Source organism: Chrysemys picta, chromosome 8 (genome assembly GCF_011386835.1).
Source record: "Chrysemys picta bellii isolate R12L10 chromosome 8, ASM1138683v2, whole genome shotgun sequence".
Classification (NCBI taxonomy): domain Eukaryota; kingdom Metazoa; phylum Chordata; order Testudines; family Emydidae; genus Chrysemys; species Chrysemys picta.
Window position 1 is genome coordinate 102177452 of NC_088798.1, and position 18206 is coordinate 102195657.

General features: G+C 43.5%; 1 protein-coding gene across 1 annotated transcript in view; it reads right to left on the reverse strand.

The window, feature by feature from the left end:
• LOC135973198 (collagen alpha-1(XXIII) chain-like) overlaps positions 1–18206 on the reverse strand; it is a 238703-nt gene that overhangs the window by 212715 nt on the left and 7782 nt on the right. The window contains exon 2 of the mRNA XM_065555075.1: positions 11827–11896. Coding sequence (XP_065411147.1) covers positions 11827–11896 — 70 coding nt within the window. The remainder of the gene's footprint in view (positions 1–11826; positions 11897–18206) is intronic.

An 18206-nucleotide genomic window follows, 5' to 3' on the forward strand; every position in this document is an offset into this window, starting at 1 on the left:
GATAATGCCTCAACACTTTTGAATTAGCTTTCTGATGTTGAAAATATTGTCCTCCCTAGCCAGATTGGCTTCACATGAACTAGTAAGGAAGAATGCTCATGCAAGCCACAAGATGAAAGAGGTGGTGGGGGGAGGGTGCTTATCAGGGGCAAATGCATTCTCTTCCCAAAGGCCTTCTGGCAGAGTTAAGTTGGCAATTGCTTGGTGTATCAGACACAAACAGCCATTTTAGATAATTTCATCACTCCTGAAATGACCACTGCTTGCTTGGGTAAGGGTAGCTTGATGGCTCTATTTATAGACTGTCAGAGAGCACATTTCTGTCTGTTTTAGACTTCAAATTAAACAGTGGGAGGGGTTAAAAAGCCCTGGCCACTGCAGACCCTCAAAGGAGCAGGGTTTCCAGACAGGCTATGAAGATTCTCAGCGTAAACTGAGCAATTATGGCTTCAGCTCAGACCATTCAAGCCTTTGGTAAAGGAGAGTCTTGCATCGTGGCTTTTAGGGATAAGTCCTGACCACCCAGATAAACTTCTCCAACTCCCTGAAGGAATTCAAGTGCCCGCTCTTGTGGATCTTCCACTAGTTTTGCTCATAAAACAAAAATCAGGGCAGTCACAAACAAATGAAAGTTGGCTTACACAATACAGACCCCCCCAGAGCTTGGTCTCCAATGCTCAGGAGATGTTAGGGGCCACACTTCTCACACCAAAAGAATCTGGGGAAAGAATGTTTCAGTGGAAAACTTCCATCAGGAAGTAAGTGGCACAGGAACATTTTTTCTGCTCGTTGCCAAACTGTATAGCTGTAGAGAGAGCATAATGAAGGGAACTAAGCATGGGACCAAAAGCCAGGAACTCCCAGTCTCCATCTCTGCAACAGACTCACTGTATGATTCTGGACAAATCATTGTGCGGCTCCATCTATGCTGAGAATTTAACTACACTAGCTGAGCTGCTTTCAAGTTCTAAGAACGAGTCTGGCAGAACTATCTATGCTTGATTTGGCTGGCCAGCCAGGGGTGGCGAAACACTGTGATAAATCCATATTTGAGCCATTTCATGTTTCTAAAATGGTTTATCACAGCACATCCCTATCCACACTGGTCAGCCAAAGAACACCTAACCCAGACCTGAAGAACAGCGCTGTGTAAGCTCGAAAGCTTCTCCACTCCACCAACAGAAGTTGATCCAATAAGGGATATTACTTCACGCACCTTGTCTCTCGAACAACACTTAAGTCCTTTTAGCTGGAATCATCTTTAACCAGTTACATAACTCAGTTAAAATCCTATTATGGCACAGTTTATTCCCAACAGCGAGTCTTAGACTATGTCGACTCTACCGCGGCAAGTCAACCTACGTTATTCACGTAGCTGGAGTTGACATACCTTATGTCGAGTTACCGCGGGGTAGTACATCGCAGGGGGCCAACGGGAGAAACTCTCCCATTGACTTACCTTACTCTTCTCGTTGGGGGTAGAGTACAGGGGTTGACTGAAGAGCAATCTGCTGTCGATTTGGCTGGTCTTCACTAGACCCGCTAAATCGACCACCGTAGGATCAACCTCAGAGCGTCAATCCCGGCTGTAGTGTAGATGTAGCCTTAGGCTATGTCTACACTACACACCTTACAGTGGCACAGCTCTACTGCTGCAGCTGCGGCACGGTAAGGTCTCCTGTGTAGCTCCTCTATGCCGACGGGAGAAAGCTCTCCTGATGGCATAATTAAACCACCCCCAATAAGTGGCGGTAGCTATGTCGGCAGTAGAGCGTCCGCTGCCAACATAGCACTGTCCACACCAGTGCTTTTGTCAGTGCAACCTATATTGATCAGGGGTGTGTTTTTTACACACCCCTGACTGACAAAAGTTTGACTGACAAAAGTGCTAGTGTAGACAAAGCCACACTGTCAGGATTACTCCGAAAAGTGAAATGGTGATTGTAATGCTTACCTACCTCTCGGGGGGAGGGAGTGTTATGGAGATTAGCAAGTTAGAGGTTTGAAGATGTAAAGTATTAGGTGGTAAGTGTTCATATTCCTAGACCTTAGAAGGATCTTTTCCTTTACCGAAAATGCTCAGTAGCAAGAACCAACTCTGATTCTCTAGCACAAAATTGTTCTGGAAAACAAACCAACAGCAAACCCGGCATCTACCTGGCACCATTGTACCTGTAGCTCTGGCAAGATCCGAGCTTAATTCTCCAGCACAAGGCAAGCCTCTATGTCTTTGATAAGAGCAATGAAGATATTTCTGGATTCTTTAAAACTTAGACTGCTCTAAACCCAGTAACCTTACAGTCCTTACAAGAAAGATATGGCCTTATTATCTTAAAGCAACAGAAACAAACAAACCAACCAATACAAGATGTATTGGTCCGGGTGCAGCAACACAACTGGGCAAGAGATGAGAATTTATTAATGGCCCAGGATTTCTTGCATCCTAAACTGAAGGCAAATTGAACAGTTTAACCCACTGGATTCTAGAAACAATCAATCCTCACTGTGCAACTCCTGCTGCTGAATAATCCATAGGTTGGTAGTGGCAGCAACAGCTTTTCTCACCTATTTTCTGAGCTGGTACCTTTTTGCCGCGCTGGAAAGGAGTTAGTGGCATGAGTCACTGGGGGTCCCCAGAATGTCCGTTAGGAAAACGGCTATCAAAGAAAGCAGATTCCTCCGTCTGACGGGGGTTGGGGGTGCAGAATGTAATTCATATAAATCTAATCACGCTTCAGCTCACATTTGGTTTTGACATGACTCAGGTCACCTCCTCACCCCTTCGTACGGCACAGCAAACACAAGGGGATGATGCTCATTACGCGGTGCAGGTCTAAAACCCAAATAGGTCACTAGCAGCCTGCCGTTTCGTGGTGGCGCAGCGATCGCTGCAGGAATGCTGCCAAGAGTAGTTGACAGGCCAAAATCATTTTCACACAGGGCTTGTGCTAAAACCTGCTTCTCTCAACACTGCATGCATGATCAGATCAATCTAAAGTCCATTTCAACGCAGTCTAATCCCATTATACACACAGGGCTGATCAGAAACGATAGCATGATTGACTCACTGAAATGGCATAAAGATACAGTAGTTGCCAAGCCAGACGTAATCTACTTTCAATAATTCCCACTCATTCAGGGGAGCATTCAGACAGAATTCAAATAAGAGGGGGAAGGACACTGAGGGGAAGCCAGTGGGAAATTCCTAGACAAATCAACACACTCAAAAAAACAACCATCAGTCTAGTGTCATGAGTCTAATCTTTGGAAACCCAGAACCGATGAGGTCTACATCAAGAGTATCTGGGTGTAGTTAACTAATTTCACGCATCAAGACAAAGATAAAGTTACATACAGATTCTTACAGAGGCCATGGGTTTCATTACTCACAAAACAGCTTTGGGAGCCTTAAGAAAAATGTTAGAAGTCTTCTCCCATTGATGTCATTGTTTTTAAAATAGTTCATGTTTGTTAAAGTGCTCTGGAGATGAATAGCACTATGAAAGGGCCCGCTATTACTCTACTGTTCTGGACCTTCGTATTTGGTAAACTCTGGAACTGTGTCCTGCTCCCAATTCACATCAACAGGAGTTTTGCCCTGGGACTTCAACTGGACCAGGTTCAGGCCCATTGTTTTATTTTGGTGTGTTAAAGCGAGCTGGAAACTAAGGCGACATGACTTTCTGATTCTTTCCTTGGTCACGCACCGGTGTCATTGCGGTCAGTACCACTCTGGAACTAGTATTTGTAGCCCGCTCACAGCTGCTGAGCAACCAGAAGAGAGCACCCACCCATAATATATTCAAAGGCCCACAAGAGATTAACATCATTACTAGAAGACAGTGACAGATTTTTTTAGAATCCAGAGGACATGCCTCACTGAACTAACAATTGCAGGAATTTTGGGAAACTCCTATCTGAGAGCAGCCATTTCAGTTCTCAATCAGTCACTATCCCATTCGATGGAAGCTGCATTTCTTTCCTTCTGCCAGCCAAAAATCATCTATCTCCCTCTGCATGCCCCTTTAATGTGGTTCTCTCTCACTCTCCCCACCAGATCCCCCAGAACAGGAGTGAAGCAGCAGTAAAAACGAACAGCAGGCACTGCCAAAGATACCCCTTGGGGTAGAAGAATCACATTAGTGCAGTGAGGGAAACCTCAGCAGGCAGCATTGAGACCCCTGGGGCTGCAGTAATGGTGAGACCACTCTGTGGGGCACAGATCAAGCACATCACTGATACAGAGCAAACATCATTAACTAATTCACTTGCTTCTGTGGGGAAAGCTTCCATGATTAGTGGATTCCTGTTAGCGGCAAGGGTCACAGATGCTACAGTGATGGAGGCCACTTACAAACATTACAGAGAGCAATAGCAGTTGCTCCATAGCAGAGGTTGCAACCGTTTATGGTACCTACCTAACTCAGACAATTTGGCACTGAATGAGTTAACAGCCCAGCCCTCTGTGTATATCTTCAAATGCAACACTAGAGTGACCCTGTTTCATCTGAGGGAGTGGATCATGGCCTTGGAGATTAGAATCTTTTTAAGGAGTTTTAGGGTATCACTAACTACTACAGGTAGGTCATGAGAAAGCCAAGTCAGACATTGCAGTACACATGTGGTGCACAGATACCACTCCAGATGCCCTTTGAGGTCTTTCATCACCACCCAAAGGGAGTTAGGGAGAGCAGTGGGGTCACTGTCTGGACACAGCCATCAGAGGGACACCACTGGCAATACTGTTAGCAGCATTTTTGAGCTGTAAATGTTGCTTTGTTACATGAAGTTGCTAACAGATCTGTGATGGGGTTATATTAACCAGGCCCAAGGTTATCAAATCAAAGATAGATTGCCTGAGAGTAGGCTTCTAAACAGATGGCCTGATTTTTCAAACATGTCACACGCCCAGCAGCTCCTATATACGAGCTTAACGTTAGGCCCCCATTTGTGAAAATCTTGGCCTAAGTGCTACTGTGCAGGAAAAAAACTGATTTAATAAAACCTGCTAGTTAATATGACTATGATTTGCCTAACGCTCCAGTGGGCAAAGGAGGAAAGGGAAGATGAACCTTGCTGAAACGGAGGGTGAGGTACAGGGAGATGCCAAGACACAGATGAAATTGCTGTAGAGAGGAATAATACAAAAAAAGTGGAGTTTTAAAAAACAAGATTTATTGGGGGATAATCTGTGTGGTTTTTTCTAACTGGGGAATTAATAAAAACAAACACTGTGTTTAGTTAGGGATCATTACTCTGCTCTAGAGAAATCAATCTCACAGAATGGAAAAAAAATCTTAGTGTCTTAGACATTCAAGTTTACCAATACTGAAAAAGACAACAAAGGAGCATAGGACCCCATGAATTTTAAGGGTAAATGAAAGATTTTTCTTCCATTTGATGCACCATTCATTATTTTTACTATGTCCATTTAAGTGATCAAAAATGAGGATTTTGAAACCCACAAGGATACATCTTTCATATACACAGCCCAGGAAAGATATTAGAAGCCTGGTGTTGCAGAACATAGATAAACAGAGACCCTGCGAGTTAAAATTCAATTCAATCTGCAAACTCAGCAGTAATCATCTTGCCCCCTGTTGGGTAAAGTCTGTCAGTGGTCAACACTAAAAAATGAGAGGAGCCCCATTACCTTCGAACTCTGCTAATTAGGGAAATTCCATTTCAATATTGACATGGGGAAGACAACCCAGAGGGCTCAGATAGCAAGAGACGTTTGAAGACCCCACTCACAATAAAAATGATGATTTTACTGGCCAGGTATTTCAACGAGCTGGGAGCCATAAGATCTACTGGTACACTTAACTGTTTTACAACCTGAAATATGTTCTGTACAGCCAAATCCTAGCCCTTAAGGGTATATCAACACTGCAGTAGAAGACCCATGGCTGGCCCATGGCAGCAGACTCAGGCTGTGGGGCTATAAAACTGCAATGTAGATGTTCGGGCTCAAGCCTCAATGCCTACACTGCAATTTATAGCCCTGCAGCCCAAGCTCCCTGAGCCCAAGTCTGCTGACATGGGACAGCCGTGGGTCTTCTATTGCACTGTTGACATACCCTAACAGGCTTAGGGATGATAGCTGGGATTTTTGAAGTTGCCTGAGAGAACTGAGCACCCAAATCCCACTGAATTCAGTGAGAGTTAAGTGCCAGGCTTCCTTTGGCTCCTAGAAAAATCCCAGAAATGTTTGAAGGGAAAGTACAGGCTATTAAGTTGCTCTGCAACAGGGAAAAATAGTATGGGGCCACTGAGCCTGCAGAGGTGTATTAAAATTCACCTAATCTCCTTTCCCAGGCACACACGGTTCCATTTCTAGACAATTAAAACCATCTGCTCTCCTGCTGGTACAAAGCACCATTCCGCTATTTTTGTGGCTAAGACATTATTAGGAAATACTTGTCATGTATTAATTTGATGTTCCAATCACTTACACTGAACGTTTTATGCAGTTTGTTATACACACACAAAAATCCAACATTAATTCAAGGTGAAGACTAGAAAATTTTATCATACAGAAATCAGGAAATTCTGAGGTAAGGTTTTTTCTCTCGCCTTAGCTACACTTGCGGATTCGCAAGTGTAGTTGCGCCGCCAGCGCTACGAGAGCCCTCTCGCAGCGCTGCAAGTACTCCACCTCTCCGAGGGGAATAGCGTGCAGCGCTGCAGGCACTAATTACACTGGCGCTTTACAGCGCTGCACTCGCTGCGCTCAGGGGGGGTGTTTTTTCACACCCCTGAGCGCAGCAAGTGCAGCGCTGTGAATTGCCAGCGTAGCCAAGGCCTTTGTATTTCGGCCTGTTTGAATGTAGCGATGACAGAACTGTTGTGTGACTGTGGAACGAACAATAGATAGGCTCTTCTTACACTGCATAGAGGCATGAGTGAATCAAAACAAAGCTGATACATATCAGTCACCAAAACTCATCATTGTTTGATGGCTGTTGGGCATGAGTTGGAGATCTCAATCCAGTGTCTAATGGAGCAGCATCAACACCAAAAGAAACCAGTGAAACAGGCACCTTCGTCTCAGAGGTCAAAGAATGATAGGCTTTGAGGTGGTGGGGACAACTCTCTTACACCTACGGCTGCCCATTCACAACAGCTTGGAGCACGCCAACAGGGAGAAACTTGCACAGAGATTCTGGGTAAGTGTGGGAGAGAAGGTGGTTCAGGGGAAGTGTGCTGAGAGACATAGCAAATGAGGTGGTGTACAAAAGCCACTTCATGGATGGCCCTGACCTTCAATGGATCTCAGAGGATCTGCCAGATTTGGGAGCAGACCTAGTCCATGGAAGGCACCCTCCTCCCCGTCTCCAAGAGAGCAGTCAGAGGGGAATTTGTTGAGGGGGATGCTTGCAGGAATTTCCTCCATCACGGCCCAACTTTCATTTCTTTTACTGACAGTAACCGGAAACAACATATAGATGTCTGCTTTGTACTTCTGCCAGCAAAGCAGCTGTCGTCTTCTACACCTGCTGCACTCAAGGCCCTGTCTAAACTATATACGAGGTGACCATTTGGCGGTTTCTTAAATCCACACATTTAAAAGGAAGTACTCGCTTGCTTCTAAGATGATCTAACATCTCAAGCTCGTAGGGCTCCTTTACCACCGATTGGAAGCCTGCAGAAAAATTTCTCATAAGGCAAATATTACATTTATAAGGGGTCTTTCAGGCAAAATATTTCAAAGCACTGTGGATGAAAATACAATAAAAAGCCTCTTTAATAATAAAAAAAAAAATCAGCGACAGGTTTCACAACTGTTAGTGAGCAAAGCAGAGGATTTTCATTTTGCTTTTATCTGTCTCCAAAGGCCCATCTATTGAAAAGCTATTAGGAGTTCCACCACTTGAGTGCCTTTTAAGCAAGTGTTCTTGCACCTGCTGAAGTTTATCTAATAGAGGCCACATGAGGATCAAGCCAGAAAAAGAAAAACTGGTACAGAGGAGTTAAAGGCCTCTGCAAATTATAACGGGCATGAGTCAGAGAATGCCAGTAAATCTTCAAACTGAGGTGGTGCTTCACAGGGAGTTGACGTAAGGAGGTGGTTGTTACTAGTTCTGGTCTGAATACAAACAGCTGTATCCAAAGCCACAGAGTAGTTGGAGACATTGAAAAATGAAAGGTCATAGTAGCGACACAAAGCCAAGATAGAAAACAAGCACTACCATTACTATTCACACCGCACTGAACTTGGCCAGTGAGGGGTACCGCCCCGAGGGTACCAAACACTGGAACTTGTGCAACCACCTTCTCACACTAAGGTCATGGAGCTGAACAAGTTATGGAGAAACTTCTAGCCCAAACATTTAGGCAATTTTTGTTGTTGTTGTTGTAGAAATGAAAACACAATGTATATTAAGTTGGATTTTCATGAAGTTCTGCAAACACGCAGACCTTGCAGGGAGCTAGGGAATGCACCTGATTTTAGCATCATAGACTTGAGCCAAGGTTTTTCATGAGCTACTTTTCCTTGTCATTCTCATTTTGTTTCTATGGCATTCATGAAATAATATGGGCTCCCTCTGGTGGCCAATGATACCTCTATGGACAATAACAAAAGAGTCTCTCAGTGGATCAACTGTCTACTTTCTATTTCAGAACAGAGTCAACTGAAATCCTGCTGGGGTTCTTCTATTTATTAAGAATTCTATTGACCCCCACCCCGAAAACAATATAATTAGAGTCACTCATTCCTACCATTTTTAAAAGTTTTTTTTAAATCAGTACTGAGAGCTGATCACATAAAACAAGCCAAGTTATTAAAAAAACAAAAGCAATTAAGCCATATGAAAATATCTAGAAAAATATCAGCCATTTGGTCAACAAAGCACAATTAGTGCTTACCTGGTGTCCTATCCCACCATTCAACCCTTATTTGGGGCTCCTGCATGTGACTTTATGATATCTAGGACAAGGGTCAAATTAGCTTGGAGTCTCATTTAACTTGATGGTTTATCATGGTTAACCCCTTTCTTCAGGAGATTGTTTTTCCAGCTCTCACATCTTTATATGTGGCTGAACTGTTCTTTTTCCCTAGCCTGCCCGGTTTCCCTTAGGAAGTGTTTTGAATCAAGCAATCGCGTCCCAGCCTGATAATGAAGGCATGCAGGACAGCAAGAAAAGCTCTCTTTGTATAGAAGATGCAAAGAAGAAGAGAGTTACGTGAAACACAAACGTATACCAAACATAGCAAATAAAGTTACAAAAGCTAGCACAAGTATTGCTTTAAAACCAAATACGGATCCAAATAAAAGGAAGGATCACCTTACGTTAGCTTATGTTCTGGAGAGGGTGAAATTAAGCCTATGAACTTGGATCTCTCCTGTGACTGAGTTCCATTCAGTTCTGGCTTGTTGGCCCCAACGAGAGTTGGAGCAGCTTCCCGCCAACTTTAACTTGCACCACTGACCAAGGGTCCTTAATTGACCCTGTAGAAGTGGAGGATTGCCCTAGTTCAGTCCCCCAACTCCAATCACCTGTGCCAGACCCAGCACACCCGCACCAGCTCCCCTCCTACAGGGGAATCCTCTACTGGCCAGTGGTAGTCAGTTTCTGGCCCCTTTGCACCTCCTGACCGGTGCAGAAAGGCCAGATCTGAGTACAGATTTTGTCCTTAGCTTTCTAACTATGTGACATATCCCTGCAGTTCTAGATGACTTCAATGACAGTTGCAGGTGATCAGCACTGTTGGGATCAGAGTATTTAACTAGGGGTCAGAGGGGAATTCAATGTTCCTCAGCAAAAAATATTGGAGGAAAGGCTGCTACGACAAATAAAAAAACCTGTCAGCTGAATTTTGGAGAAACTGAAACATCTTCAGTTTTATGTAAGGGGAAGCGTGGTCACCCCCACCGACTTAATGAAGCACTCATCTCTCTGGAGGAAGAGTACTACACAGGTACAAATATTATTACTGATTGATGGGAGTCAGGATTGGTAGTATGTTCAAAGTAACTGTGTATCACCAGTCACCTCATAAAAGCTTTTCTTCTTCCTTTGTCCTTACAAATTACTCTACTCTGATTGCAACAAGTATTTCACCAACAAATCCATAGGCCCTTTAAAAGAGTGGTGGCTCACCCATGCAACAAAAGAGACTCTTGGATCTCAGTTGCCTTTTGTACTTAAAATGCTTTTTCAGTGCTTAGCACTTAAATGAGCAGGCATCCGTACCCTCCTGATTGCAAGTACTCTGGTTAACAAATTTTGTGGCTCAAGACCTCGATCCCGTAGTGAGCAGTGTGCACTCAGAGCCCCACTGACTCGGCCAGCTTCGGCCCCAAAGCAATAATTTGCCTTGTCAGGAGTAGGAATGCACAGAACAGAGATGAAGAGCATCAGGTCAGCTATTGTTAGTTGGGAACACCAAGGGAATAAAGTTAATTTTCCCTCCTCTGAGCCAAAATGTGCATGAGAAAAATAAAAGGCCTTTCTTCCAGACCTTCCCTGACCTTCTGATATGGGATGAAATAACCCTGATTTATTTCTCAACTAATCTAGTCTGGTTGCAAGACAATCAGCCCAGACACGGAGCATAAAGGCCATTCACGTTAGCTAACCACTAGCAAATAAATTAAATAAAATTACTACAATTGCATTAATGCATTTAAAAGAGCCATGAGTCAAATATTTTATAGGCTATTATGCATAATTTTAAGGCTTAACATCAAAAGGAAAAAACACCACCATTTTTGTCTCATGAGTAAGGAATAATGCTGGGAGCCAGACTGTGATAGTTTTCATGTCCAGTATGTTGGGAAAATCCCAGAATACATTTTTTATCTATTGTGTTTCCAAATGCTGGAACTTTCAGCTTTTTATACAAAAGTAATTTCATCTTAATCAGTGCTGTTTAGGTAGACTTTGATTTCTGTACAAGATTAAAATACTCTCATATGGAAGCTTTTGACCTCAAATGTTAAAATTAGCCCTCCGTGCACAATGTACAGACAGCTCTGCATACTGTACGCTTTCCATATTGTTCTAAAGAGGTTACAGTCAATTTTGATTATAGTCAATAATGATTGAATAAACGTTTTAAAGAAAATTTAGCACTTCCGTGCATTTTCCATCATCAAACATTGTGCAATCTAGCTCATCTTCACAACAAATCTGTGCAAAAAAAAAAAAAAAAAAAAAAATTATGATTCGCCCTCTGGAGCATTTCTAACTATTTACTATAACAGCTGAATATTTTGAGTGTATTTGTGTAAATGTGATTCCCACGCAGACTAATTGAAGATGTTTATTGTTTCTAAAGAGGGTGCTCTTTCAAAACAAAACAGGAAGATCTTGATTGTCGAGGAAGTTCATTAAACTGTGTGAGGGAATTTAAACAGTCAATGAGAGTTTTCATATGCCGAGCAATAATGGAGAAGCCACTCTAGCATCTTAAAAGGAAGTGGTGATACAGCTTTTAATTATCACACTGATGTTTAAACTGCAGAGGTTTTTATATGTCTTTTTCTGAATGCCTTTCAGTGGACTGTGTAGGGCACACAGGTCAGTAGATATGTTAGAGTAAAACAGTTATTTAATAGAGCATACGGCTTCCCCACTCAAGCCCCAAACACCAAACGCACAAATGCAAGCCAGGGAAAGTTAATCCAGTTGATCAGAAGGGGGCACTTCATCTTTGGAGGTATTTAAACTCGTTAGCATATTCCATTTAATACAAAGGAGCAGCTAAAAGAAAGAGGAGGAATGTAGGTAGTATTAATGCAGTAAGACTGTCAACAATTTACCAACTGTCAAACTTTGGTGGGAATGGTATAAGTAAGATGTCACTGTTCCACATACCTGGTGGGCAGACACATTCAGATGGAGCCTCTCGCACTGTCCGCAGCTTGGCTAATCCTTCGCCCAGTTTCTGTCCAGAGGGAGGGGGAGGGGAAAAAAAAAAGATATTTAGAGAATAAATGTATACTCACTGCATACGTACAAAGGGCCAAATTACAAAACAAATCCTCTTCATGCTATGGACAAATAACTCCACCCCATTTTCGTCAGTCCAGTTTAACAATAGCTTCTTCTAAAATAACACACAAGATGTTTAAAATTGGTCAGTCTGCCACCCTTACTAATGGAGAGTAAAACCTTTCCCCTTAGAAAGCAAAGAAGTTACTTGCCAAATAAGATACTACTCAAGCATGGCAGAATCTGACCCAGAGATATTACAATTACTTTATCTAAGACAGTTTCCCCCTCCCCCCCCCCCCCCGCCCCCAGCAGATCCAATGCAGGGTGATAACAGTGCAGCGAGGTTTAAGTTGTAAAGGTGATGCTCTCAGCCTCCAAAGGGAGCCTTACTGTGCTACTCAATCTCTAGCACCTCTTGTAGGATGACTGGAAGAGTGACTTATTTGCCCCAAGAGGGGCACCTTTGCAAGGCAAGCACAAAACTGCTTCAAGGGATTGGGTTTCATAGGAGTTAAGGGCCAAGAATGCCACACGGAATTATCCCCACATCTTTCCATAGGCTTAAAAAAAAATAAAAGGGTGAACAATATATCATAGAATAATAGAAATGTACGGCTGGAAGCAACCTCAAGAAGTCATCAAGTCCAGCCCCCTGCACTGTGGCAGGACCAAGGAAACCTAGGCCATGCCTTTCAGGCATTTGTCCAACTTGTTTGTAGACGCTACCAATGATGGGAACTCCATGATCTCCCCTGGAAGCTTATTCCAGAGCTTAACTACCCTTATAGTTAGAAAGCTTTTCCTAATATCTAACTTAAATCTCCCTTGCTGCAGAGTAAGCCCATTACTTCTTATCCCACCTTCAGTGGACATGGAAAACAATCGATCACCGTTCTCTTTATACGAGCCCTTTCTGGGGCATGTGCAAGAATTTAAATTTGACCACTTTTGGAGGGACATGTTCCGTGCTCTCACTGCAGCCCCGGGGCCAGAGGAGCTCTGTGCCCGGCTGCAGCCCTGGAGGAGTTATGCCCCCGCCAATCACTGGGGTGGGACCATGCCCCTGCTTGCCCCCGTCCCCTTGTGCACGCCCCTAAGCCCTTAACATATTAGGAGACTGTTATCAAGTCTCCTGAGTCGTCTTCTCACGACTAAACAGGCCCAGTTTTTTCAACCTTTCCATATAGGTCAGGTTTTCTAAACAACAAAAATGATTAAATGCTCTCCCCTGGACTCTTTCCAATTCGTCCACATCCTTCCTAAAATGTGGTGCCCAGAACTGGACACAATACTCCAGCTGGGGCCTCATCAGTGCCATGTAGAGTGGGACAATTACCTCCCGTGTCTTACATACAAGAGTCCTGTTAATATACCCCAGAATCACATTAGCCTTTTTTGCAGCTGCATCACATTGACAAATCATGTTCAGTTTATGGTCCACTATAACCTCCAAAGCCTTTTCAGCAGTACTACCACCTAGCCAGTTATTCCCCATGGTGTAGTTGTGCACTTGATTCTTCCTTCCTAAGTGATGCACTTTGCACTTGTCTTTATTCAATTCCATCTTGTTGAATTGAGACCAATTCTCCAATTTGTCAAGGTCATTTTGAATTTTAAACCTGTCCTCCAAAATGCTTACAACCCCTCCCAGCTTGGTGTTATCTGCAAATTTTATAAGCATACTCTCTACTCCATTATCCAAGCCATGAAGGAAAATATTGACTAATTGTGGACCCAGGAATGAGCCCTGCAGACCACCACTAAACACACCCTCCCAATTTGATAGCAAACCATTCAGAACTACTCTTTGAGTTTGGTCTTTCAACCCGCTGTGCACCCACCTTTTAGTAATTTCATCTGGATGACATTTTCCAAGTTTACTTATAAGCTATATTGCTTTCTACAAATTTATGGGATATAGAAAACATTAGACACTATTTATTCACCCCCTTCAGCAGACATCAGCACAGTACTGATACTTATTTTTTCACTGGAAATATTTGGACCAAAAGTTTTCCTCCAGTTTGTCACAAACCGTGGGAAACAACGTATTGACAGAGATGTAAAAATGTCCCCTAGAAGTCACCATAATAAATCCATGGTGGTAGCACTGATAGTATATTATGTGACTGTATATTTTTAAGCCCATGTTAACTGCATATATATTTTAGAATATACACCTCTACCCCGATATAACGCTGTCCTCGGGAGCCAAAAAATCTTACCACGTTATAGGTGAAACCGTGTTATATCGAATTTGCTTTGATCCACCGGAGTGCGCAGCCCCACCCCCCCAGAGCGCTGCTTTACCGTGTTATATCTGAATTTGTGTTATATCGGGTCGCGTTATATCTACATACACCTCTACCTCGATATTTCTTTTGGTTTCAGGCACACAGTAGAACAAGTCCAACTACAGGAAGGGTTAATGGAAGGGTGAAAACTGCTTGAGTTTTAAAATTGTTTTCTCCAAACACTATATTATATATATATAAAAATAAAAAAGAGAGAGAGAGAGAGGTCATACATTAAAAGCTTTTTTGAGTGGGGGGGTCACAGAGCATGGATGCTGCTGCTTCATTTTCAAATATTCTGTAATACTACAACAGCATTACAACATCCATTAGAGAAAATAAGGGCACACATGCAGTACACCTATCACAACGTAGGTTTGTAAATATTATCCAGTAGGAGCCCAATCCAAAGTCCCTTGAAGTAAATAGAGAGGTTCCCACTGATCTGAATGGGTTTTGAATTAGACCCCCAATGTGGCTATCACTGATTTTGGTGGGGAGCGGGGAGAGAGGAACATATCTATTTAAATGCTTTGTTCAAGTTAAGGAACTAAGGCAAAGGGTTATCTGTCATCTGAAAATGCCCAGAAAACTGTGTTTAAAACTTTCGTCAATCTTGACTGGCTAGGAGAAATCCCGTTGTCCAGAAGTCTCGGATAGCCACATAACTCAGTCCAGACACAGGACACCTAATTATTCACTGCTCTCAAGACAAGCTGCTGACTTGCACTTAAGACTGACAAGCCAGCACTCCTGACCCAAGGCTGAAAGTGTCCCTAGTGTCCTATAGGTGAAAAAGTCTTTTTATTGACACAGTGCAGTGCTTGCAATTGTACATACATTTGTATCGGTTTGGATTACAGAGTTTTATAGCCACATATTATAAAACTGCACAGATCCCTAAAAGAATACAGAGAGTTCAGGCAACTGTTAGTTTTGGGAACAAGAATGGTCTAAACTATCATGCATTTCTCTAACAACCACATACTGCAGTTTGAGCATTACAGGTGAGTCATTTATGCCTTTTACAGTCATCCCGATTATAAAATTGATGAAACTGCCCAGGGCAAGAATGTAAATTATCCCATCTTTAATCCATTCATTAGATTTAGATATTTTGGGGAGTAAGGAAAATATTTGCATCTCTTTCATTCTGAAATGAGTGTTGCGTTCTTCCACTGAATTTTCTTAAGCATTAAATGGATTAATCTGAACACTATATGGCTAATAAGGAACCATAAATCCATTGTGAACTAAACTGTCCTGCTCGGTTTACAACTAAGTATTTCTTTAATCCTCACATTAAAACTTTTATGCATGAGAACTATGCCTTTTGAATTCAAGCTTTTGTTAAGGAGCAAATGGAGATATTACTACACCTGGACCACATGGTGAATTACATATTGTATTAGAGCAGTGGCTCTCAATCTTTCAGATTACTGTACCCTCTTCAGGAGTCTGATTTGTCTTGCGTACCCCCAAGTTTCACCTCACTTGAAAACGACTTGCTTACAAAATCAGACAAAACACAAAAAAGTGTCACAGCAAACGATTACTGAAAAATTGCTGACTTTCTCATTTTTACCATATAATTATAAAATAAATTGATTGGTATATAAATATTATACTTGCATGTCAGTGTATAGTATATAGAGCAGCATAAACAAGTAATTGCCTGTATGAAATAGTTTGTACTGACTTTACTAATGCTTTTTATGTAGCCTGTTGTAAAACTAGGCAAATATGTAGATGAGCTAATGTACCGCCGAAAGACCTCTGTGTACCCCAGAGTTACAGGTACACCTGGTTGAGAACCACTGAGTACACAGTATTGTGAATCTATAGAAGGTTTTCATTAAAGAACAACAGACTCTCAGTGAGGTTCTATGTAAACAAAACTTCACAGAACACCAGTGTAGCTATGTGTATATATAGGGTCAAATTTACAAAAGCATGTATGAAATCCCTGAGGGTTTACTTGGGTCTACAACTAAATGGGAGCATAAACCCCAGTTTGGGCACCAAGATATTTGTTTTGCACATAAACTTCATGAGGTTGAGTTTTTTATTTACCCATTGTTTGAATCTCCTCTCAGAGAAGTGGGGGGGGGGGGGGAGGGGGGGGAAGGAGAGGAAATCCTATCAACAGGCCCCAACTAAGATCAGGGCCTCATTGTGCTAGACCCTGACAAACACATAGTAGGGGACAGCCCTTGCCTCAAAGAAAGTCTTTCCATCTAGATAGACAAGACAGATAAAAGGCAGGAGAAAGCGATACAATACACAAGCAGAAGATAGGGAACTGAAGCACAGAGAGAATAAGCAACTTGTCCAAGCTTAGGCCTTGTCTACACTGGCAAGTTTCTGCGCAGTAAAGCAGCTTTCTGCGTTGTAACTCCCAAGATGTACACACTGCCAAGCCACTTAGTGCGCAGAAACTGTACAGTTGCAGCACTGTAACCAAAACACCCCGATGAGAGGTGTACAGCTTTCTGCGCTGGTACTACAGCGTCGCGGTGCCAGTGTAGACACCCTGATCAATTACAGCGCTGCAATTGGCCTCTGGGAGGTGTCCCACAATGCCTGTTCTCGTCTCTCTGGTGATCGGTTTTAACTCTACTGCCCTGCCCTCAGGTGACCAACCATGAGCCCCACCCCTTAAATTCCTTGAGAATTTTGAAAGTCCCCTTCCTGTTTGCTCGGTGACGCGTGCAGTGGTCTCAGCGCATCTTTCCAGGTGACCATGCCTGCTCCATGCACCAGGCAATCCCCCACTTGGAGCAATGCCGAGCTGCTGGACCTCATCAGCATTTGGGGAGAGGAGGCTGTCCAGTCCCAGCTGCACTCCAGCCATAGGAATTATGATACCTACGGACAGATTTCACGATGCATGACAGAAAGGGGCCATGACCGGGACACACTGAAGTGCAGGGTCAAAGTGAAGGAGCTGCGGAACGCCTAACACAAGGTGTGGGAGGCAAACCGCCACTCCGGTGCAGTGCCCACAAGCTGCCGGTTCTACAAAGAGCTGGACACAATACTCGATTGCAATCCCGCCTCCACTGTGAGGGTCACTGTGGATACTTTGGTGGCTCACATACCAGTCGAGAGTGGACCGAGCCAGGAGGAGGAAATCTTGGACGAGGATGTGGGGGGAGAGGGGGACCCAGAGGCAGAGGACGACTTGGAAGTCAGAGATGCATGCAGCCAGGAGCTCTTCTCTACCCCGGAGGAGGCTAGCCAGTCACAGCTGTCGGAGCTTGGTGAAGTGCAAACAGGAGAGGAGGCCACTGGCAAGTGGGTTTGATTTTGGGAATTGCTGAAGCAAGTTGTTGGGGGCAGGAGGATTACAGAAAGTAGGCTTGTGTCTGTATGATGCACGTACCACCACATGCTTAGTCTGAGCGGTGGAACAGGGTGTTGATTGACTCCCTCACTTCATGGGAATCTGCCTCAGAGATCTCCATAAGGGCCAGGGTGGAAGGTACAGTCTTGGAGAAGACCCTCCCTTGATTCCCTGCTCATCCTCAGGAGCGAGATATCTTCCATAATGAATACAGCCTGTGGAAAATGTGGGGACAGTAATGATTATAAGGCCCCCCCTACAGTGCTGGCTCTCCCCAAGAGCCACGTGCCCAGTGTACAGTACAGTCCTGGAACACTGATTTCCCCTGCCCCTGCAGTTACTCACCATTTTGGGGGTCTTGTGGCTCATGTGTGCTTGCCTGGGGTCAGCCAGTTAGTGATAGGTATGTGAATAGTGGCTGTTTTAAATCACTGAATCAGTGGTCTGTGTGTTGCAAACAATACTGCTTCTGAAAAATGTTGCATTTTGGTTTCACAGAGATGACCTTGAGAGCCCAGCCTCCCTCTGTTATCCACTTGAACAGCTGCACAGAATTAGAAAACGGCCACGAAGAACTAAAGAGGACTTTCTGTGTGATGTCATGATGCACGCCGCAGCCG